We start from the raw sequence: 24,608 nt of genomic DNA, 5'->3' as shown, positions 1-24,608 counted from the left end.
AAAACTAACTGAATTATGGGCACTATCCCCAATATGGTCACCCACTGTCACTTCACCCACTTGCCCATCTTCATTTTCCATCTCAGGCTGGTTTGCAGCAACTGTTAATCCACAGCAAGAATGTTCATATTTTGCTACTCACATTCACTGTACAAAACATGAGAAAGAAGGAAACAGCAACAACTTGCATTTATATAGCCTCTTTAACGTACTAAAACATTCCAAGACGTTTCACAGGAGCATTATCAGACAAAAATTGACACTGAGTCACATGAGATATTAGGACAGGTGACCAAAAGCTTGATCAAAGAAGTAGGTTTTATTGATCATCTTAAAGGAGGAAAGAGTGGTGGAGAGGTGGAGAAGTTTAGGGAGGGATTCCCAGGGCTTACGACCTAGACAGCTAAATGCACGGCTGCCAATGGTGGAGCGATTAAAATCGAGGATGCACAATAGGTCAGAATTGGAGGAGAGCAGAGATCTCGGAGGGTTGTAGGGCTGGAAGAGGTTACAGAGAAATGGAGGGGCGAGGCCACACTAGGAATTCAACACAAGTTGAGAATTTTAAATTCAAGGGATTGTTGAACCAGGAGCCAATGTAAGTCAACGAGCACGGAGGTGATGGGTGAACGGGACTTGGTGCGAGTTAGGATAAGAGAAGTAGAGTTTTGGATGAGCTCAAGTTTACGGAGGGTGGAAGATGGGAGACTGGCCAGGAGAGCATTGGAATAGTCGAGTCTTGTGGTAACAAAGGCATGGATGAGGGTTTCAGCAGCAGATGAGCTGAGGCAGTGGCGGAGACGAGTGATGTTACGGAGGTGGAAGGAGGCGGTCTTGATGATGAAGCGGATATGGGGTCGGAAACTCATCTCAGTGTCAGATACGATGCCGAGGTTGTGAACGGTCTAGTTCAGCCTCAGACAGTGGCCAGGGAGAGAGATGGAATAGGTGGCTAGGGTACGGAGTTTGTGGCAGAGGCCAAAGACAATGGCTTCGGTCTTCCCAATATTTAATTGGAGGAAATATCTGCTCATCCAGTACTGGATGTCAGACAAGCAGCCTGACAACACAGAAGCAGTGTAGGGGTTGAGAGAGGTGGTGATGAGTTAGAGCCATGTGTTGTCAGCGCACATGTGTAATCTAACGTGTTTTCGGGTGATGTCGCCGGGGGCAGCATGTAGATGAGAATTAGGAAGGAGAAGAAAGAAAGAAAGGAAGTGTGAGCTTGCATTTATATAGCATCTTTTGCAACCTCAGGACGTTCCAAACTACTTTGGAAGTGTAGTCACTGCTGGCATATGGAAAACGCAACAGCAAATTTGCACACATAAGTAGATCCTACAAGCAGCAATGAAATAAGTGACCAGATGATCTGTTTTAGGTGTTTGTCAAGGTATAAATGTTGACAAGGTCCCCAGGAGAATTCCCCTGCTCTTCAAATTGTGCCATTGGGATGTTTTACACCCACCTGTAAGGACTAAACAAAGGCCAGAGTGGGGAACAGAAATACTCCCTGTGTTAAGGGCGATTTCTTGCTGAAGCTGGTGAATAAGTCAAATTTGTGGTGCAGAACAAAGGGACCTTTAATTACCATTTAACCCCTGATCCAGCTAACCTGAGAGTGCCTGACAGTAAGACTGGATGCTAAAAGTGCAAAAAAGAGTTACATTGCTCTCACAATATTCATACACAGAAATAAGTAATAATTTCTATCACTAGATCCTTCCCTTATTCCTCTTTAATTAGGTTCTCTCAGCAACTACTTGTTAAAACCAATTATGATTGTTTAATTTTTTTATAGCTGGGTCACTTCCAAAAGAGATCCAATTATTAAAACTTTTCTCTTTCTTTTTTGCATCCACCATGTCACATCCTTCAATTCCATCTTTAAAAGTATTATTTACAGTGTACTTTTTGTTTATTCCTTTAACCAGGCAACTGCAAAACCCAGTGGTTTGACCGTGATAATCCATCAGGAAATGGAGATTATGAGGATCTTGTGAATCTCCGAAAAGAATATCCTGATCAGATCTGCAATAATCCGACTGCCTGTGAAGTGGAGACAACATCAGGAATTCCAGCCTCAAGCTCTGGAGACAACGTCTCTGAGTAAATACTGATTCCTGCCAACTTATTTTGATACTGTGTCATTATTTCGAAGAGTATAAACTGTTTTACATTAACACGCCCTCCCATTTTGTATTAAATAGCTGCAGCATTTCTACTGGATTTACTTGTGTGAATAAAGAGCAAAAAGATGGGAGATGTGAAGATTACAGAATACGATTTACCTGTCCTGAATCTTTTTGTAAGTATTAGACATTTGTAAAAGTTAATTTATGTCACCTTCCACTTTGGAAAGAATGGCTCTGATAATAACAGGGAGACAGGAATGAAGCAGGGGTGGGGTGGAAATACCAGTTTCCCGGAGGTCTTGCTGTATTTAACGCCAGGACCTGATTTAAATTTTTCAAATTGGTGTCCCGGATGCAGCCAACCAGATTGAGAGGCTGGCTGGCTGTCGGGTGGGTAGACAGCTGGGGAGCGGAGCAGAGCTGAGTTCCTCAGGGCAGTGTCCTTGGCCCAACCATCTTCAGCTGCTTCATTAATGACCTTCCCTCCATCATAAGGTCAGAAATGGGGATGTTCGCTGATGATTGCACAGTATTCAGTTCCATTCACAACCCCTCAGATAATGAAGCAGTCCGTGCCCACATGCAACAAGACCTGGACAACATCCAGGCTTGGGCTAATAAGTGGCAAGTAACATCCACACCAGACAAGTGCCAGGCAATGACCATCTCCAACAAGAGAGAGTCTAACCACTTCCCCTTGACATTCAACGGCATTACCATCGCCGAATCCCCCACCATCAACATCCTGGGGGTCACCATTGACCAGAAACTTAACTGGACCAGCCATATAAATACTGTGGCTACAAGAGCAGGTCAGAGGCTGGGTATTCTGCGGCGAGTGACTCACCTCCTGACTCCCCAAAGCCTTTCCACCATCTACAAGGCACAAGTCAGGAGTGTGATGGAATACTCTCCACTTGCCTGGATGAGTGCAGCTCCAACAACACTCAAGAAGCTCGACACCATCCAAGATAAAGCAGCCCGCTTGATTGGCACCCCATCCACCACCTTAAACATTCACTCCCTTCACCACCGGCGCACTGTGGCTGCAGTGTGCACCATCCACAGGATGCACTGCAGCAACTCGCCAAGGCTTCTTCGACAGCACCTCCCAAACCCGCGACCTCTACCACCTAGAAGGACAAGGGCAGCAGGCGCATGGGAACAACACCACCTGCACGTTCCCCTCCAAGTCACACACCATCCCGACTTGGAAATATATCGCCGTTCATTCATTGTCGCTGGGTCAAAATCCTGGAACTCCCTTCCTAACAGCACTGTGGGAGAACCGTCACCACACGGACTGCAGCGGTTCAAGAAGGCGGCTCACCACCACCTTCTCGAGGGCAATTAGGGATGGGCAATAAATGCCGGCCTTGCCAGCGACGCCCACATCCCGTGAACGAATAAAAAAAAAGTCTGAAAAACAGCCGTTCACCACTACTCTCTGCTTTCTGTCCCCTAGTCTATTTTGTATCCATGCTGCTACTGTCCCTTTAATCCCATGGGCTTTAATTTTGCTAACAAGTCTATTATGTGGTACTTTATCAAATGCCTTTTGACAGTTCATATGTACAACATCAAACACACTACCCTCATCAACCCTCTCCATTACTTCATCAGAGAACTCAATGAAGTTAGTCAAACACAATTTTCCTTTAACAAATCCATGCTGATTTTAATTTTATTAGCCCATACTTTTCCAACTGCCAATTTATGTTGTTCCGGATCAGTCAGTCTAACCTCAAGGGTGGGCAAATTATTGGAATCAATTCTGAGGGACAGCATAAATCGTCATTTAGAAAGGCACGGGTTAATTAAGGAGAGTCAGCATGGATTTGTTAAGGGAAGGTCGTGTCTGACTAACTTGATTGAATTTTTTGAGGAGGGAACAAGGAGGGTCGATGAGGGTGACGTGTTTGATGTAGTGTACATGGATTTTAGCAAGGCTTTTGACAAGGTCCCACATGGGAGACTGGTCAAAAAAGTAAAAGCCCATTCGATCCAAGGGAAAGTGGCTAGTTGGATCCAAAATGGGCTCAGTGGCAGGAAGCAAAGCGTAACGGTTGAGGGGTGTTTTTGCGACTGGAAGGCTGTTTCCAGTGGGGTTCCACAAGGCTTAGTACTAGGTCCTTTGCTTTTTGTGGTACACATTAATGATTTGGACTTGAGTATGGGGAGCTTGATCAAGAAGTTTGCAGCTGATACAAAAATTGGGCATGTGGTTGATAGTGAGGAGGAAAGCTGTAGACTGCAGGAAGATAACAATGGACTGGTCAGGTGGGCAGAAAAGTGGCAATTGGAATTCAATCCAGAGAAGCGTAAGGTAATACATTTGGGGAGGAACAAGGCAAGGGAATACACAATAAATGGAAGAATACGGTGAGAGGTGTAGAGGAACAAAGAGACCTTGGAGTGCATGTCCACAGATCCTTGAAGGTAGCAGGACAGGTAGATATAGTGGTTAAAAAGGCATTCGGGATACTTGCCTTTATTAGCCGAGGCATAGAATATAAGAGCAGGGAGGTTATGCTAGAACTGTATAAAACGTTGGTTAGGCCACAGCTTGAGCACTGCGTACAGTTCTGGTCACCACATTACAGGAAAGATGTGATTGCACTAGAGAGGGTACAGAGGAGATTTACGAGGATGTTGCCAGGGCTGGAGAATTTTAGCTATGAGGAAAGATTGGATAGACTGGGGTTTTTTTCTTTGGAACAAAGGAGGCTGAGGAGAGATTTAATTAAGGTGTATAAAATTATGAGGGGCCTAGATAGAGTGGATAGGGAGGACCTATTTCCCACAGCAGAGGGATCAGTGACCAGGGGGCATAGATTTAAAGTAATTGGTAGAAGGATTAAAGGGGAGCTGAGGAGAAATTTTTTCACCCAGAGGGTGGTGGGGGTCTGGAACTCACTGCCTGAAAGGGTGGTAGAGGCAGAAACCCTCAACTCATTTAAAAAGTACTTGGATGTGCACTTGAAGTGACGTAAGCTACAGGGCTACGGACCAAGTGCTGGAAAGTGGGATTAAGTTAGATAACTCTTTTTCGGCTGGCATGATGGGCCGAGTGGCCTCCTTCTATGCTGTAACTTTCTATGATTCTATGATTGTCTCTGAATGTTTCCCCACCACCAACATTAGGTTGACTGGCCTGCAATTGCCAGGTTTATCCCTCTCCCCTATTTTGAACAAGAATGTAACATTTGCAATACTCCAGTCCTCCGACACCGTCCCCATAACTAAGGAGGATTGGAAAATTGTGGCCAGCGCCTCCGTATTTTCCACCCTTACTTCCCTCAGTAACCTAGGATGCATCGCATCTGGACCAAGTGACTTTGATTACTGCCAATCTTTTAAGTACCTCCTCTTTACCTATTTTAAGCTATCCAATATCGCTACAACCTCCTCCTTTACTGCTACAATGGCAGCATCCTCTTCTCCAGTGAAGATGGATGCAAAGTATTCATTTAGCACCTCAATCATGCCCTCTGCCTCCACAAGAAGATCTCTTATTTTGTCAGTCCCACTCTTCCTTTGACTACACTTTTACTATTTATATTTTTACAAAAGACTTTTGGGTTCTTTTTTATGTTAGCCGCTAATCTATTCTCATACTCACTCTTCGCCTCTTATTCCCTTTTTTTAGATTTCCTCTGTACTTTCTATATTCAGCCTGGTTCTCTACTATATTATGAATCTTACATTCATCATAAGCCTCCTTTTTCTGTTTCATTTTAATCTCTATATCTTTAGTCACCCAGGGAGCTCTAGCTTTGGATGCCATTCCTATCCCCCTTGTAGGGATGTGTCTACTCTGTATCTGAACCAACTCCTCCTCGAAGGCCTCCCATTGTTTAATTACTGTTTTGCCTGCCAATTTTTGATTCCAACACACCTGGGCATGATCCCTTTTTAACTCACTGAAATTTGCCCTCCTCCCTAAGGATTTTCATATTTGATTGTCCTTTTCCATAACTAATCTAAACCTAATGATATTATGATCGCTGTTCCTTAAATGCTCTCCCACTGAAACATGCTCCAGTTGCCCCACTTCATTCCCCAGAACTAGATCCAGGACTGCTTCCTTCCTGGTTGGGCTGGAAACACACTGTTCCAGAAAGTTCTCTTGAACACATTTCAGGAATTCCTCCCCCTTTTTGCCCTTTACACTGTTACTGTCCCAGTCTATATTGGGATAATTGAAGTCCCCCATTATCACTACTCTTTAGTTCTTTCATCTTGCTGTAATTTGCCTTCAAATTTTCTCCTCTATCTCCTTCCCATTATTTGGTGGCCTATAGTATACACCCAGTAACATAATAGCTTCTCTATTGTTCTTTAATTCTAACCAAATAGGTTCTGTCTTTGACATCTCAAGGACATCATCCCTTTCCAGTGCTATAATAGTTTCTTTGATCAATACTGCCACCCCGTCCTTTCTTTCCTTCCCTATCTTTCCTGAATACCTTGTAGCCAGGAATATTAAGTACCCAATCGTCCCCTTCTTTGAGCCAGGTCTCTGTTATTGCCACCAGGTCGTGACTTAAACCTGCAACTCACCAACCTGTTTAAGTATAAGGAAAAGATAAAACATATGATATTTGTAAACATCGATTTACTAACTGCTACCATACACTTTGGGAATAATTAATGTTTATAAAATTAACGGTCTAATATAGTTGTTTGTTTAAATAACAGCTGGATGGTTTCATTCCTTGAGATAGAATTGTGCTTGCAGTAGTGAGATATTGTGCATTGTGGCGCAGTGCACTGAGAATCTAACATGCTGCATCACGGAGTGGTGAGACTTGAGTGCCTTGTGTTACTGGCCCACTGGCGAGGCACCATGCTGTACAAAAAAACTGCCAGAAATTCAACCCTAGCCATTTGGAACAAGCAAATCCCTTGAGTACATTCTAAACTATGTAAACCCACTGTTCAGTCCCCAAGTTTTAACAGGTCTGTGTTAATGAAGATGTACTGTCTTTTTCATCTGTAAATAATGATCCACTCCATGTATTATTCTTCACACTTAAATTTCTGTCAAAACATTTATTGTGATCAATGTACTGTGTTTGTTCCTTAAACCAGGCAACTGCAAAACCCAGTGGTTTGATCGCGATAACCCATCAGGAAATGGGGATTATGAGGATCTTGTGAATCTCCGAAAAGAATATCCTGATCAGATCTGCAATAATCCGACTGCCTGTGAAGTGGAGACAACATCAGGAATTCCAGCCTCAAGCTCTGGAGACAACGTTCCTGAGTAAATAATGATTCCTGTCATTTTATTGTGATACTGTATATTTATTTCGAAGAATATGAATTGTTTTGCAAACTACATTATTACACCCTCCCATCCTGTATTAAACAGGTGCAGCATTTCTTCTGGATTTACTTGTGTGAATAAAAAGCAAAAAGACGGGAGGTGTGAAGATTACAGAATACGATTTACCTGCCCTGAATCTTTTTGTAAGTATTGGAAATTATAAAAGATGATTTACATTACCTTCTACTTTTGAAATAATAATTCCACCTTTATTGTTGTAGTTTTGGTGTAATTTAAGTCAGATATATAAATCACTGGTTAGGTCTCATCAGGAATATTGTGTCCAATTCTGGGCACGCCACTTGAGGAAAGATGTCAAGGCCTTGGAGAGGGTGTAGAGGAGATTTATTAGAATGGTACCAGGGATGAGGGACTTCAGTTACATGCAGAGACTAGAGAAACTGGGATTGTTCTCAAAGCAGAGAAGGTTAAGGGGAGTTTTAATAGAGATATTCAAAATCATAAAAGGTTTTGATAGAGTAAATAAGGAGAAACTGTTTCCACTGGCAAAAAGATCGGTAACCAGAGGACTCAGATTTAAGGTAATTGCCAAAAGAACCAGGGGGGAAATGAGGAGAATTTTTTTTTTACTGAGCGAGTTGATATGATCTGGAAGAGTAATGGAAGTAGATTCAATAGTAAAAAGGGAATTGGATAAATACTTGAAGGGGAGACAATTGCAGGGCTATGGGGAATGGGACTAATTGAATAGCTCTTTTCAAAGAGCCAGTACAGGCACATGATGGGCTAAATGGCCTCCTTTGGTGCTGTACGATTCTACGATTCTATGATTTCAGTCTCTGGCTAGAACTGAACCGTGTTAGTGCAATATTACACATCGAGTACCTTTAGAAGCACAGTGCACTGGAACATTGACCCACAGCATCACCGGGCATTAAGGCCCAACACCCAAGAGTTCCTAACCACAGTTGTGTTACTGCGGGAGGCACCAAGTATAGGCAGAACATTTACTTTCAGGAATGAAATGAGATTGTTGTTGGCTGCCTCAGAAATATTTTGGCTTCAGTCATGGTTGGTCTCATAGGACTCAGACAATACACACGTTACAAATGTAATCTCTTCAACTGTGCAGTTTCCCCTGTTAATGCAATCCCTTGAAGGAGACACAATGCGACCACCCAGCTTTGATGCTACTTCGGCAGTAAAGCAGAGGCTAAACAGGTGGTCAGCAGGACTCGCTCAATTTCCAGCTTGTTTACTGAGTGCTTGGCCATCTTTGATAATCGCATGATTCAGGGCTGGAGGATGAGGGGGAATAGCAAGCAAGATACCAGAGAGCAGGCACAGCTGTCACAAGGAGGAGGAGGAGGAGGGCACGGCGCAGGAGGCCATATCCACAGTGGGTATTTAGGGAGCAGTTCTCCTACTTTACTTTAACTTTACTCAAGAGCATTGTCTCAGGTGCCTTTGCTTCACAGGGAGGCTGTCACCGAGCTATGTCACCTGCTGCAACCACAGCTCGAGCCTTGCACCTGGTCATGGACAGCACTGCCTATGGCTGTCAAGGTCACCGTAGCCCTGAACCTTTCAGGCTGCAGCAAGTGACATTAACAACACATCCCGATTCGCAGTACACTGCTGTATCAGTGAGGTCACCAAGGCTCTCTACACCAGGTAGATCACCTACATCTCCGTCCCCATGGACAGAGCGAAACAGGACGAGAGAGCACTAGGCAGACTTCTTCAACGTGCAAAGTGCCATAGACTGCACACACGTTGCCATGTATGTTCTCTATCACCAGACTGGCACCTTTATCAATCATAAGCGATTCCATTCCTTCAATGTCCAGCTGGTTTGCGACCACAGGCAGTGCATCATGTAGGTCTATGCCCAATATCTTGGCAGCAGTAATGACTCTTTCATCCTTTGCCAGTCCTCTGTGACGCCTTTATTCCAACCAGGTCAGCAAGTTACAGACTAGCTGTTGGACATGGCTCATGTCTGCTATCAGGAACCTGGGCACAGCTGCAGAGCAGGCTTACAAGGAGCCATGCCATAATGAGAAATGTGATTGAGCAAACAATAGGCATACACAAGTAATGCTTCTGTAGCCTAGACTGTCCCTGAGGAGCTTTGCAGTACACCCGAGTGGGTATCTAGATTTGTCATCATCTGATGCATGCTGCATAACTTCACCATCATGAGTCCTGCCCTTACCGTCACCTGAGTAGCAACAAATACAGGAGAAGGAAGAGGAGGAGGAGCAGAAAGAGGAGGAGGAGCAGGAAGAGGAAGAGGAGGAGGAGCAGGAAGAGGAAGAGGAGGAGGAGCAGGAAGAGAAAGAGGAGGAGGAGCAGGAAGAGAAAAAGGAGGAGGAGCAGGAGGAGGAGGAGAGGCAGTGCCCCTAGCTGCCAGAGGTCTCAGAGAGCAGCTCATCAAGAAGCGCTCCAGCTAAATCATCCCTCCCATCCTCAATACACTAACAGTCCCACAATCCTTACCACTGTCCTTACTACCACTATCCGATTACTTACCTTCAGTCCAGACTTATAGGTCTTGCCCTCACTACAAAGATAAACATCAACTCCAAATCCAGAACAAAAAACAAATTTATCAAAGAAATATTGTCATAGTATGTCAGCATTGACAAAAATAATCATGTATCACCCTTGTGCATGCCCTTAATACCTCTCTTCTGTGTTCATTTCCCTATCCTAGTGCTGCTACGAAATGTTTTCCCAGTGGCTACAGCTTGGGAGGTGGGAGGCTGCTGAGCTTCCATTTAGGACACTTCGGATGGCCCTGGAGGATGACCTCAAGCAACCCTGGGCCTTGAGGGCCCGGCTACAGACTGCAGCATCACGGCATGGGCCAGGGCAGTCTGGCCCTGATGGCTGTGTGGCACTAACAAGGGCACTGGCTGAGAGACTACAGCAAGTGCCTCTCCCATGGAGCCAAGCCTACTCTCCTGGGATTGCTCCTCAGCACTCCTACTGATCTGCTTCACAAAAGAGTGCAGGAGTGATGTGATGCTCTGGAAGCTCCTGTTAACAGTGGCCCTCAAAGCAAAGATGGCAGCCATCTGAGCTTCCACGGCAGTAGACAGGAGATGCTTCATGACTGGGGTGCCATTCTGATGTTAATGGAGCTGACCACACGGTCCACGTTGGACACAATGGTCTCCATGCTCTGCAAGAAGCCTTGAGGCAAGTTGGAGGTGGACTCCTCCATGCTCTGCAACATTGTGCGTGAGCACCTAGCATATACTGGTAGATGCACATCAGCCTGGGCCCTCGAGGTCAGTATCTGAGTCCTCTGCAGCAGAACTAGTGTGTGATTTCGTCCTCCGGCGAGCTGGCACCTGTGGCGTCCTATCCCCCTGCCCTAGCTCCTACAGACTTTTGCCTGGCGACACCACGTGTAGTCACCTCCTCTAATCTAGTCTCTAAAGTACGCATAGTGCCAGCCTCTATGCACCCTGCCTCGTGTCTTGCCCAGTGCCCTACCCTGTGTCCCTTGCCCCTTGCCTTGCCCCATGCCCTACCGTGTACCCTGCCCCATGCCTTGCCCCGCGCCCTCCTCGTGCCTGCCCCGTGCCTTGCCCCCTGTCCTACCGTGTACCCTGCCCCGTGCCTTGCCGTGTGCCCTGCCCAACGTGCCCTGCCTCGGGCACCTTGCCCTGCGCCCTATGTGCCCATTTCTGGATGTGATCGAATTTCTAGGCCTCTATTTCTCTCATCCCTACTTTGTGGACTCTGATTTTCCATCATTAATGTTTGACTTCAAGTGGACAAAACAACAACAATTTGCATTTATACAGCGCCTTTAATTAAGTAAAACATCCCAAGCTTCACAGGAGTGTTATCAAACAAAGTTTGACAGCGAGCCACATATGGAGATATTAGGACAGGTGACCAAAAGCTTGGTCAAAGAGGTAGCTTTAAAGGAGCATCTTAAAGGAGGAGAGAGTGGGAGAGAGTGGTAGAGAGGCAGAGAAGTTTAGGGAGAGAATTCCAGAGCTTAGGGCTTAGTCTTTCCTTACAACAGTGACTACACTTCAAAAGTAATTCATTGGCTGTAAAGCGCTGTGTGATGTTCCGTGGTCATGAGAGGTGCTACGTAAATGCAAGTCTTTCTTTCTTTTAGACGGTTGAAGGCATGGCTGCCAATGGTGGGGTGCGGGAAATCGAGGATGCAAGAGAGGCCAGAATTGGAGGAACACAGAGTTCTCGGAGGGTTATAGGGTTGGAGGAGGTTGCAGAGATAGGGAGGGGCGAGGCCATGGAGGGATTTGAACACAAGGATGAGAATTTTAAACTTCAGGCGTTGCTGGACTCAGAGACAATGTAGGTCAGCAAGCACAGGGGCGATGAGTGAATGAGACTTCGTTAGAGTTAGGATACGGGCAGCAGAGCTTTGGATGAGCTGAAGCATACGGAAGGTGGAATTTGCAAGGCCAGCCAGGAGAGCATTGGAATAGTCGAGTCAGGAGGTAAAAATAAAGCATAGATGAGGGTTTCAGCAGTAGATTGGCTGAGACGGGGCGGAGACAGATAATATTTTGGAGGTGGAAATAGTCTTGATAGAGAGGATATGGGTAGGAAGCTCAGCTCATTGGATCATTGTAAAACATTATTGGATATTTGTAAAAGTAGATTTACTAACAGCTTCCTTACACTTTGGGAATAATTAATTAAGAATTAATGTTTATAAAATTAATGCTCTAATTTAGTTGTTTGTTTAAATAACAACTCATCCTTGAGACAGAATTGTGCTTGCAGTATTGAGATATGATGCATTGAGGACCATGTGGTGGTGCAGTGCACTGAGATTCTAACATATTGCATCATGAAGTGGTGAGATCCTAATGCCCTGTGTTACTGGCCCACTGGTGGGGCAACATGCTGTGGGCAAAAACTGCAGGAAATTCAAATCAGGCCGTTTGACATCAGCAAAGACCTTGAGTACATTCGAAACTATGCAAACCCACTGTTCCGTCCCCAAGTTTTAACTAGGTCTGTGTTAATGAAGATGTATTGTCTTTCCATTTGTAAATAGTTTTCCATTCCATGTATTGTTCTTCACAGTTATCTTTCTGTCAAAACATTTATTGTTATCACCTGGAGAAAGTGGCTGATAGTTGGAATATTGTTATTCAGATAGGACCCGGTTTTATTCTTGGAGAATGAACGAATGGCCATCTTCTCTAATTGCTGGTTTAAGTGCTGAATTGAAAGAGATTGATCAGTCTTAGTCTATTTTTCAGCAGTTGCAAATTCACTGAGAAAAAGTCCATATTTTTTTTCTTATGGACAGATACAAATAGCCTAACTTGGAAAGGAATTGACAAAGGCAGAAGTGGGGAACAGAAATGTCACTCAGTGCAATAGGAGATTTCCTTCTGCAGCTGACAAATGTGAAATTTGTGGTAGAGAACAGACGAACCTGTATTTACTATCCGATCCCTGCTGCAGCTGATCTGAGTGTTTCTGATACTAACACCGGATGCGAAGACTGGAACAAATCACACAATTCCCTAAACAGCATTCATTCCCCTCAGTGATCAACACAAGATTCTTGTTACTAGATCCTTCACTTTTTCCTTTTTAATTCAGCTCTCTCAGCAATCACAGGTTGAAACCAATTATTATTCGGTTTAATTACTTTTCAACTTGGTCATTACCAGAAGGAGTCTAATTGTTGATACCTTTCTCTTTCTATTCTTCACCCATTAAGCCAAACCCTTCAATTCCGTCTTTAAAAGTGTTGTTCACAGTGTGCTTTTTGTTTGTTCCTTTAACCAGGCAATTGCAAAACCCGCTGGTTTGACCGCGATAACCCATCAGGAAATGGGGATTATGAGGATCTTGTGAATCTCCGAAAAGAATATCCTGATCAGATCTGCAATAATCCGACTGCCTGTGAAGTGGAGACAACATCAGGAATTCCAGCCTCAAGCTCTGGAGACAATATCTCTGAGTAAATAATGATTCCTGCCATCTTATTTTGATATTGTGACATAACTTAAAAGAATATGAATTGTTTTAGCAACTACATTTACATGCTCTCCTATTCTATATTAAACAGGTGCAGCGTTTCTACTGGATTCACTTGTGTCAACAACGATCAAGGAGATAGGAGCTGTGAAGATTACAGAATACGATTTACCTGCCCTGAATCTTTTTGTAAGTATTGGACATTTGTAAAAGTTAATTTATTGATTGTTACCTTCCAATTTGGAAAGAATGGCTCTACATTCAATGCTGTCGTTTTGCTGTATGTTTAAGTAAGAAAAAGATGGTTTCAATCTCTAGGTAGAATTGAACCGTAGAATTGAACCGTATTAGTGCAATATTAAACATTGAGGACCTTCTGGATGTAAAGTGCATTGGATTATTGACCCACAGCATGACCAGGCATTTTTGATTACTTGTTGTACCTGTGCATTGGCTTTTAGAGGATAGCATGCCGGAAATTCCAAGAAAACTAATATTGAATCGGGGACAGGGACTCGATAAAATTAACATAAGTAAAGCAACAGTAATGAAGAAAATAATAGCCGAAAGAGTGACAAATCCCCAGGACCAAATGGTTTCCATCCCAGGGTTTTAAAGGAAGTAGGTGAGCACATTGCAGATGCCCTAACTATAATCTTTCAAAGTTCTCTAGATTCAGGAACTGTCCCTCTAGATTGGAAAATTGCACATGTCACTCTGCTTTTTAAGAAAGGAGAGAGAGGGAAACCAGGGAATTATAGACCAGTTAGCCGAACATCTGTTGTGGGGAAAATGCTGGAGTCTATAATTAAGGATAGGGTGACTGAACACCTCGAGAATTTTCAGTTAATCAGGGAGAGCCAGCATGGATTTGTGAAAGGTAGGTCGTGCCTGACAAACCTGATTGAATTTTTTGAAGAGGTGACTAAAGTAGTGGACAGGGGAATGTCAATGGATGTTATTTATATGGACTTCCAGAAGGCATTTGATAAGGTCCCACATAAGAGACTGTTAGCTAAGATAGAAGCCCATGGAATCGAGGGAAAAGTACGGACTTGGTTAGGAAATTGGCTGAGCGAAAGGCGACAAAGAGTAGGGATAATGGGTAAGTACTCACAATATTTATTAACGACTTAGATGAAGGCATAGAAAGTCTCATATCTAAGTTTGCCGATGACACAAAGATTGGTGGCATTGTAAGCAGTGTAGATCAAAACATAAAATTACAAAGGGATATTGATAGATTAGGTGAATGGGCAAAACTGTGGCAAATGGAATTCAATGTAGGCTAATGTGAGGTCATTCATTTTGGATCAAAAAAGGATAGAACAGGGTACTTTCTAAATGGTAAAAAATTAAAAACAGTGGATGTCCAAAGGGACTTAGGGGTTCAGGTACATAGATCATTGAAGTGTCATGAACAAGTGCAGAAAATAATCAAGAAGGCTAATGGAATGCTGGCCTTTATATCTAGAGGACTAGAATACAAGGGGGAAGAAGTTATACTGCAGCTATACAAAACCCTGGTTAGACCGCACCTGGAGTACTGTGAGCAGTTCTGGGCACCGCACCTTCGGAAGGATATATTGGCCTTGGAGGGAGTGCAACGTAGGTTTACTAGAATGATACCTGGACTTCAAGGGTTAAGTTACGAGGAAAGATTACACAAATTGGGGTTGTATTCTCTAAAGTTTCAAAGGTTAAGGGGTGATCTGATCGAAGTTTATAAGATATTAAGGGGAACAGATAGGGTGGATAGAGAGAAACTATTTCCGCTGGTTGGGGATTCTAGGAGTAGGGGGCACAGTCTAAAAATTAGAGCCAGACCTTTCAGGAGTGAGATTAGAAAACATTTCTACACACAAAGGGTGGTAGAAGTTTGGAACTCTCTTCTGCAAACGGCAATTGATACTAGCTCAATTGCTAAATTTAAATCTGAGATTGATAGCTTTTTGGCAACCAAAGGTATTAAGGGATATGGGCCAAAGGCAGGTATATGGAGTTAGATCACAGATCAGCCATGATCTTATCAAATGGCAGAGCAGGCACGAGGGGCTGAATGGCCTACTCCTGTTCCTATGTTCCTATGTGTACCTGAATACCCAAATCCCTTTTGCTCCTCCAGTTTCAAGTTTCTCGCCATAAAGAAAATATTCCAATTTGCCTTTTTTGCAACCAAAGTGGATTACCTCATATTTCCTCACAATGAACTCCATCTGCCTCAGTTTTGCCCATTACTTAATTTGCCTATGTCCCTTCATAACATCCTGCTCCCATCTGCAAAACTTACTGTTCCTCCTACACTGTCATCTGCAAATGTGGATATGGAACTCTCTATTCCTTCATCCAAGTCATTGATAAATATGGTGAAAAGTTAAGGCTCCAGTACGGATCCCGGGGGAACATGACTTGTCACATTCCGCCAGTCAGAGTGCATTCCCTTTCTCTCTGCTTCTTGCCTCCTACTTCCCAGCAATTATCAATCCATATCACAAGGTTACCTCTAATTCCATTAATTTTGCTATTAACCTCTTGTGCAGAACCTTGTCAAATGCCTTCTGAAAGTTTATATAGATAACATCCATAGACACTCACTTGTCCACCTAGTTAATGACCTCCTCAAAATATTTAACTAGATTAGTCAGACATGGCCTACCCTTCACAAATCCATGCTGACTCTCTTTAATCAGCTCAGTCACTCTGTCCCTGATGATCGATTCCATTAATTTCCCAACAACTGATGTTAAACTGACAGGTCTTTTGTTTCCTGGAGCATGATTTTAATTCGGAAAAATAGATGGGTTGGGGGCGGGGGGGGGACAGTAAAAATTTTTAAAATCTAAAACCCGCCCATTTCCGGTTTTAATGGAGACGGGACGAGGGGCGGGTAACCAACCTGCTCTCAGGAGGCGGGTTGGTCACTAATAGCTTTCAAGGAGGCTGCGGGCCTCCGTTTTAACAGTTTTTTTTTGTTATAACCCCTGGGGGCTGGAATTCCTGGGCTTTCTCCTTCACGCCATGTGAGAGGAAGTGAGAAAGCCCGAAACAGCAGGTAAGTGCCTTTATAGCACTGCTTGTGGGCCAGGAGGAGCAGATGTGCTTCCCCCAGGCCCAACAAGCCTACCTGCAGCAAGCACGCCCACGATCTCCGATATCCCATCCCCCACGATCTCCGACCCACCCCCCACGATCTCCGACCCACCCCCCACGATCTCAGTCACCCCTCACGATCTCCGACCCTACCCCATGATCTACAAACCCCCCGATGACTCCCAACCCCGATGACACCCAACCCCCATGACTCCCGATTCAACACCCGATGACCCCCAAACCCCCGTGACTCCCGACCCTGACCCCCCCATGATCCCTGGTGCCTCCCAACCCCCCGATGACCACCAGAGACCCAACCCCATGACACCCAATGACTCCTGACCCTGATGACCCCCGACCCCGACCACTCCGAACCGCCCCCCCCCCCCCCCGCCAACGACGACTCCCGATCAACCCCGCCAACCCCCCCCCCCCCATGACCAAACCAACTGGCTACAGGCGTGGTGCCGGAGGATTGGAGGACTGCTAACGTTGTACGGTTATTTAAAAAGGGAGAAAGAGATAGACCGAGTAATTACAGGCCAGTCAGCCTGACCTTGGTGTTGGGCAAATTATTGGAATCATTTCTGAAGGACAGCATAAATTATCATTTAGAAAGGCATGGGTTAATTAAGGACAGTCAGCATAGATTTGTTAAGGGAAGGTCTTGTCTGACTAACTTGATTGAATTTTTTGAGGAGGTAACAAGGAGGGTCGGTGAAGGTAATGCATTTGATGTGGTGTACATGGATTTTATCAAAGCTTTTGACAAGGTCCCACATGGCAGACTGGTCAAAAAAGTAAAAGCCCATGGGATCCAAGGGAAAGTGGCTCGTTGGATCCAAAATTAGCTCAGTGGCAGGACGCAAAGGGTGATGGTTGACGGGTGTTTTTTCGACTTGAAGGCTGTTTCCAGTGCGGTCCCGCAAGGCTCAGTACTAGGTCCCTTGCTTTTTGTGGTACATATTAATGATTTGGACTTGAATGTGGGGGCTTGATCAAGAAGTTTGCAGATGATACAAAAATTGGCCGTGTGGTTGATAGGAGGAAAGCTGTAGACTGCAGGAGGATATCAATGGACTGATCAGGTGGGCAGAAAAGTGGCAAATGGAATTCAATCCAGAGAAGTGTGAGGTAATGCATTTGGGGAGGGCAAACAAGGCAAGGGAGTACACAATAAATGGGAGGATACTGAGAGGTGTAGAGGATCAAAGGAACCTTGGAGTGCATGTCCACAGATCCCTGAAGGTAGCAGGACAGGTAGGTAAGGTGGTTAAAAAGGCATACGGGATACTTTCCTTTATTAGCTGTGGCACAGAATCTAAGAGCAGGGAGGTTATGCTAGAACTGTATAAAACATTGGTTAGGCCACAGCTTGAGTACTGCATACAGTTCTGGTCACCACATTACAGGAAAGATGTGATTGCACTAGAGAGGGTACAGAGGAGATTTACGAGAATGTTGCCAGGGTTGGAGAATTTTAGCTATGAGAAGAGATTGGATAGGCTGGGGTTGTTTTCTTTGGAAGAAGGGAGGCTGAGGGGAGATTTAATTGAGGTATATAAAATTATGACGGGACGTTAAAAAGGCATACGGGATACATTCCTTTATTAGCTGAGGCGTATGTAATCTTCAGCTTCCAGCCAGATCTCTGTTAAACCATTTAAGTTGTGCCTTTGATTCTCTACAAAGTTTTCTGTTCTATACTTTTTCTCCTCATATTCCTTGTGTGTGGAATCCTATTTTCCATTATTAATGTACTTATTTCAGATGGCAAACAACATTGGATATTTATAAGTTGATTTACTAATTGGAAATTATGCTACATAAACTAACTGCTATTCTTTTGCTTTGCGTTTAAATAACAACTGGATGGTTTAATTGCTTGAGATATAATAGTATTCGCACAACGGCCTTGTCGGGTATGGTGTGCTGGAACACCACCACACTGTATCTCAGAGGGGTGGGACACCAATGCCATGTGTAAAGGGCATGGTGGGGAAGCTCCAAGAAATGGACACTTTTCTTCAGAGTTGGTAGGAAAGTTGCCCAGACTACAGTTTCACCAGGAAGGTGCTTGTGAACATTCTGAACAGTGCTATATGAAACCCATGCAGAATCCTCAAATTTTAATTTGGTCTATGTTCATACAGATATGCTGTCCTTTCCAATGTAAATAACTTTTGGCTCCATGTATTATTCCTAGTACTTGCATTTCTGTCAAAACATTGATCAATATCAATGTAAGTCTTCCACTGGGAAAGTGGTTAGCAATTTAGCTTTGAACATTGTCATTCACCTGGGACCCGGTTTTAGTCGAGGAGATCAGATGGAAGGTACGTCTTCTCTCACTGCTGCTGTAAGGATCTTATTTAAACACATTGACATGTCTCAGCCCAACTTCCAGCAACTGCAAATCGACTGAAAAATGTCCACATTTTGTTTCCCATGGGCACTATATTAACAGTCTGACTTAGAAAGGAGATAGGAAAGGCTGGAGTGGGGAAGAGAAGTGTCACCCTGTGTTTTGGGAGTATTCCCTCTGGAGCTGGCACAGAGTGATTTCTGTTCCTAGATCCGTTGATATGTTTTATTAAGCTCTGTCAGCAATCGCCAGTTGAAACCAATTATCGTTCTGTGTAATTATGTTTCAACTTGGTCACCACCAGAAGAAGTCCAATTGTTAAAACTTTTCTCTTTCTATTCTGTATCCATGAAGCCAAACCTTTCAATTCCATCTTCAAATGTATTGTTCACAGTTTGCCTTTTGTTTATTCCTTAAATCAGGTAATTGCAAAACCCGGTGGTTTGACCGAGATAACCCATCAGGAAATGGGGATTATGAGGATCTTGTGAATCTCCGAAAAGAATATCCTGATCAGATCTGCAATAATCCGACTGCCTGTGAAGTGGAGACAACATCAGGAATTCCAGCCTCAAGCTCTGGAGACATCGTTGCTGAGTAAATAATGATTCCTGCTCTCTTATTCCTCACTACCGCCTATCCTGACCCCTCCATTGCCTCTGATTTCTCACACTGCTTGTCCGACATTCGGTACTGGATGAACAGTAATTTCCTCTAATTAAATATTGGGAAGACCGACGACAATAGCTTCAGTCCCCACCACAAACTCCGTTCCCTAGCCACTGAATCCATCCTTCTCCCTGGCCACTGTCTGAGGCTGAACCAGACTGATCGCAATCTCGGCATCCCATTTGACCCTGAACCGAGCTTCCAATACCATATCCTCTCCATTACCAAGACCACCTACTTCCACCTCCGTAACATTGCCCCTCTCCGCCCCGCCTCAGCTTATCTGCTGCTGAAACCCTCATCCAAGCCTTTGTTACCTCTAGACTCGACTATTCCAATGCTCCCCTGGCCGGCCTCCCACCTTGCACCCTCCGTAAACTTGAGCTTATCCAAAACTCTGCTGCCCGTATCCGACCTCACACCAAGTCCCATTCACCCATCACCCCTGTGCTTAATGACCTACATTGGCTCCCGGTCCAGCAACGCCTCGATTTTAAAATTCTCATCCTTGTTTCCAAATCCCTCCATGGCCTTGCTCCTCCCTATCTCCGTAACTTCCTCCAGCCCTACAACCCTCTGAGATCTCTGAACTCCTCCAATTCTGGCCTCTTGCGCATCCCCTATTTTCTTCACTCCACCGTTGGCAGCCGTGCCTTAAGCTACTCAGGCCCTAAGCTCTGGAATTCCATCCCAAAACCTCTCCGCCTCCTCATCTCTCTCTCTTCGTTGAAGATGCTCCTTAAAAACTAACTCTTTGACCAAGCTTTTGGTCACCTGTCCCAATATCTCCTTATGTGGCTCGGTGTCAAATTTTGTTTGGTAATCGTTCCTGTGAAACGCCTTGGGACTTTTTACGTTAAAGGCACGATATCAATGCAAGTTTTTGTTGTTGTACAGTGTCTTTATTTCAAAGAACATAAATTCTTTTAGTTACTACATTATGAAACCCGCCCATTCTGTATTAAACAGGTGCAGCATCTCCTCTGGATTTACTTGTGTGAATAAAGAACAAAAAGATAGGAGCTGTGAAGATTACAGAATACGATTTACCTGCCCTGAATCGTTTTGTAAGTATTGGACATTTGTAAAAGTTGATTTATTGAGTGATACCTTGCACTTTGGAAACAATGGCCCCAATATTTATGGGGGGGCGGGGGGGCAGGACGAAAAGAGCGAAGAACCTGGCAAGGCTGGGGACGCGGAGGTCCTGGCGAGCCTAACGGCAGCGCCTCGTCATCATTGCTTTGATCCATTTCCCGCCCGGCCGCAGGCCAACTTTACCGCCTGGCCAGTGATCGAGAGGGAGAACTAACCGCAGGGGACCCTTGGGGGCAGTCCCTGGCAATCAGGAGGAGGGATGGTTGGCTATCGTGGTTTTTGGGGGGGGGGGGGCGGGCGGGCTGGGGGGGTAGCGGGGGGGTGGGGGGTGGGTGGGTGAAGGTCAGCCATCGCAGCTTTGGGGAGGGGGGGAAAAACCTGCCATTGCAGCAGGAAAGAGAGATTGTACTTCAGGGCTGGAGGGAGAGAGAGGCCGCGATCGGCAGGTGGGAGGCCGAAGGTTTCCTTAAGGGGCCGACAGAGCAAGCCTGCTCCTCCTGGCCCACAAGGAGTGCTGAGAAAGACACTTACCTTGTGGAACCGGCAGCTCCCGTCTCCCTTTCACTGCAGGGTTTCCCAACCTCTGCAGCTGTGAATTTTAAATTGCACTGTTAGAGCCCGATTAAATATGTCAATGAAGTGTCCCGCCTTTCCACGATGGAGCACTCGGATATCCGCTAAGTTGGTACCGGGCCTGCGTGCGTGCACCAAGGTTCTCTGCTGATGCACTAGAGACCTTGGTGCAAGAGGTGGACAGAAGAAGGGACTTCCTATAGCCACGGGGGGGGGGGTGGTGGGCCGGGGGGGGGGGGGTGGTGGTGGGGCAAGAGGCCCTCCAGACGTATACTCAAAAGATAGTGGGAGGCAGCGGGGGACGAAGTCAATTCCAGGCGCACAGCATCATGAACATGGAAGCAGTGCATGAAGAAGTTCAATGCTTTGACATGAGTGAGCAAGGTGAGTGAGGTCAACTGTCAAGTGGCATCTCCTACCAACTGCTCCATGCACTACACCCCCCATCCCCTACATACCAAAAAACTCTTTCCATCAGTACTCAACTCTTCCAACAGATGCTTCCTCTTACCCTTACGCATTACCACCGTTTCAAGCCGCACACCCACAACTCACAGGCCACACACATTGGCAGCTAATCAACCATGACAGGCACATCACCCAGACGCATGTCCCGCTTTCTTCCAGGAGAAGGTGGCGCATATCAAGCTGCCGCAAAGAACCAAGCTGTTCCAGTACAGCTACAACACTGGCATCTACCCGACAATGTGCAAAATTGCCCATGTATGCCCTGTCCACAAAAAGCAGGACAAATCCAATCCGGCCAATTACCGCCCCATCAGTCTACTCTCAATCATCAGCAAAGTGATGGAAGGTGTCGTCGACAGTGCTATCAAGCAGCACTTACTCACCAATAACCTGCTCACCGATGGTCAGTTTGGGTTCCACCAGGACCACTCGGCTCCAGACCTCATTACAGCCTTGATCCAAACATGGACAAAAGAGCTGAATTCCAGAGGTGAGGTGACAGTGACTGCCCTTGATATCAAGGCAGCATTTGACCGAGTGTGGCACCAAGGAGCCCTCGTAAAATTGAAGTCAATGGGAATCAGGGGGAAAGCTCTCCAGTGGGTGGAGTCATACCTAGCACAAAGGAAGATGGTAGTGGTTGTTGGAGGCCAATCATCTCAGCCCCAGGACATTGCTGCAGGAGTTCCTCAGGTAAGTGTCCAAGGCCCAACCATCTTCAGCTGCTTCATCAATGACCTTCCCTCCATCATAAGGTCAGAAATGGGGATGTTCGCTGATGATTGCAGTGTTCAGTTCCATTCGCAACCCCTCAAATAATGAAGCAGTCCGAGCCCGCATACAGCAAGACCTGGACAACATCCAGGCTTGGGCTCATAAGTGGCAAGTAACATTCGCGCCAGACAAGTGCCAAGCAATGACCATCTCCAACAAGAGAGTGTCTAACTACCTCCCCTTGACATTCAACGGCATTACCATTGCCGAATCCCCCACCATCAACATCCTGGGGGTCACCATTGACCAGAAACTTAACTGGACCAGCCATATAAATACTGTGACTACAAGAGCAGGTCAGAGGCTGGGTATTCTGCGGTGAGTGACTCACCTCCTGACTCCCCAAAGCCTTTCCACCATCTACAAGGCACAAATCAAGAGTGTGATGGAATACTTTCCACTTGCCTGGATGAGTGCAGCTCCAACAACACTCAAGAAGCTCGACACCATCCAGGACAAAGCAGCCCGCTTGATTGGCACCCCATCCACCACCCTAAACATTCACTCCCTTCACCACCGGCGCACTGTGGCTGCAGTGTGCACCATCCACAGGATGCACTGCAGCAACTCACCAAGGCTTCTTCGACAGCACCTCCCAAACCCACGACCTCTACCACCTAGAAGGACAAGAGCAGCAGGTACATGGGAACAACACCACCTGCACATTCCCCTCCAAGTCACACACCATCCTGACTTGGAAATATATCGCCATTCCTTCTTCGTCGCTGGATCAAAATCCTGGAACTCCCTTCCTAACAGCACTGTGGGAGAACCTTCACCACACGGACTGCAGCAGTTCAAGAACGCGGCTCACCACCACCTTCTCAAGGGCAATTAGTGATGGGCAATAAATCCCGGCCTCGCCAGCGACGCCCACATCCCATGAACGAATAAAAAAAAAGTGGCAGTGGTATTTAGCCCCTCGAGCCTGTTCCGCCATTCAGTGAGATCATGGTGGACCTGTGACCTAACTCCATATACCCGACTTAGCCCCATATCCCTTTATAACCTTGGTTTACAGAAATCTATCAATCTCAGATTTAACTTTCACAAGTGAGCTAGCATCAACTGCCGTCTGCAGAAAAGCGTTCCAAACATCTCCCTAACCTTTGCGTGTAGAAGCATTTTCTAACTTCACTCCTGCATGTCCTGGCTTTAAATGTTAGGCTATGTCCCCCGTCCTAGTATTCAAATGTAGAACACCTCCAAAAACAGTTACAAATGTCTCGGCAGCCAGAAACAATAATCCAGCCACTAACCTGTAAATGCTGCATGGTCCCTTTAAAAGTGCTGGTGAGGGGGTCCTCCAGGTACTCTAAGACACGTTCAGATGGTTGGGGTTAAGACTGTGTGTCGAGTTGAGCGTTAAGTCCCAAAATGGTGTCTATCACTTTAAATCAGCGTTGCACACTGATTGAAGCCATTTGCTCCCTACTTTACATGATTCCAGCATTCGTTATCTGCACCTGCGCGAGCTCCTGTATCAAGATGGTGTTTGGTGCACGCCACGCTGGAAACGTGTGTGTGCATCCAAGACTCCATCTTGGATGTCAGAGAGGCCGTGTAGTGCCGAAACAATGGGCACGACACAGCCCAATTTAGCGTCCTTTGTGTCATTAGAATACTTTACAATTTCTTTTTATATTCCTTGATAATTTAATTTCATTGTTCCTCTTTGCTTTCCTAATTGTTTTTTTGACTTCTTTCCTAACCTTTTCGTATTCCCTTTTATCGTCCACTCCTTTATTGTCTATATACTTAGCTTTGTGCTATGTACAAAGTATGTATTATGCCTTTTTCTTTCATTTCAATTTTACCCTTCACTGAGAAAAAGTCCACATTTTGTTTTTTATGGGCAGATATAAACAGTCTAACTTGGAAAGCAATTGAGAAAGACAGAAATGAGGAACAGAGATGTCACCCAGTGCTATAGGAGGTTTCCTTCTGAAGCTGGCAAATGTCAAATTTGTACAGACGAACCTGTAATTACTATCCAATCCCTGCTGCAGCTGACCAGAGTGTTTCTGATACTAACACTGGATGTGAAGACTGCAACAAAGCACACAATTCCCTAAACAGAATTAATTCCCCTCGGTGATGAACGCAAAATTCACGCACAGAAATCAGTAATGATTTCTGTTACCAA

The 24,608-nt window shown here is 45.2% G+C and overlaps 1 protein-coding gene across 2 annotated transcripts in view; it reads left to right on the top strand.

The window, feature by feature from the left end:
• si:dkey-205h13.2 (mucin-5AC) overlaps positions 1–24,608 on the top strand; it is an 80,323-nt gene that overhangs the window by 20,573 nt on the left and 35,142 nt on the right. For both annotated transcript variants that reach the window (XM_067970127.1, XM_067970126.1), the window contains exons 6-13: positions 1,935–2,109; positions 2,211–2,308; positions 7,230–7,404; positions 7,513–7,610; positions 13,234–13,408; positions 13,517–13,614; positions 19,303–19,477; positions 20,519–20,616. In XM_067970127.1, coding sequence (XP_067826228.1) covers positions 1,935–2,109; positions 2,211–2,308; positions 7,230–7,404; positions 7,513–7,610; positions 13,234–13,408; positions 13,517–13,614; positions 19,303–19,477; positions 20,519–20,616 — 1,092 coding nt within the window. The remainder of the gene's footprint in view (positions 1–1,934; positions 2,110–2,210; positions 2,309–7,229; positions 7,405–7,512; positions 7,611–13,233; positions 13,409–13,516; positions 13,615–19,302; positions 19,478–20,518; positions 20,617–24,608) is intronic.

Source organism: Heptranchias perlo, chromosome 32 (genome assembly GCF_035084215.1).
Source record: "Heptranchias perlo isolate sHepPer1 chromosome 32, sHepPer1.hap1, whole genome shotgun sequence".
NCBI classification, from domain to species: domain Eukaryota; kingdom Metazoa; phylum Chordata; class Chondrichthyes; order Hexanchiformes; family Hexanchidae; genus Heptranchias; species Heptranchias perlo.
The sequence above is the reverse complement of the archived record's forward strand: the minus strand, read 5'-3'. Positions and strand labels throughout refer to the sequence as shown.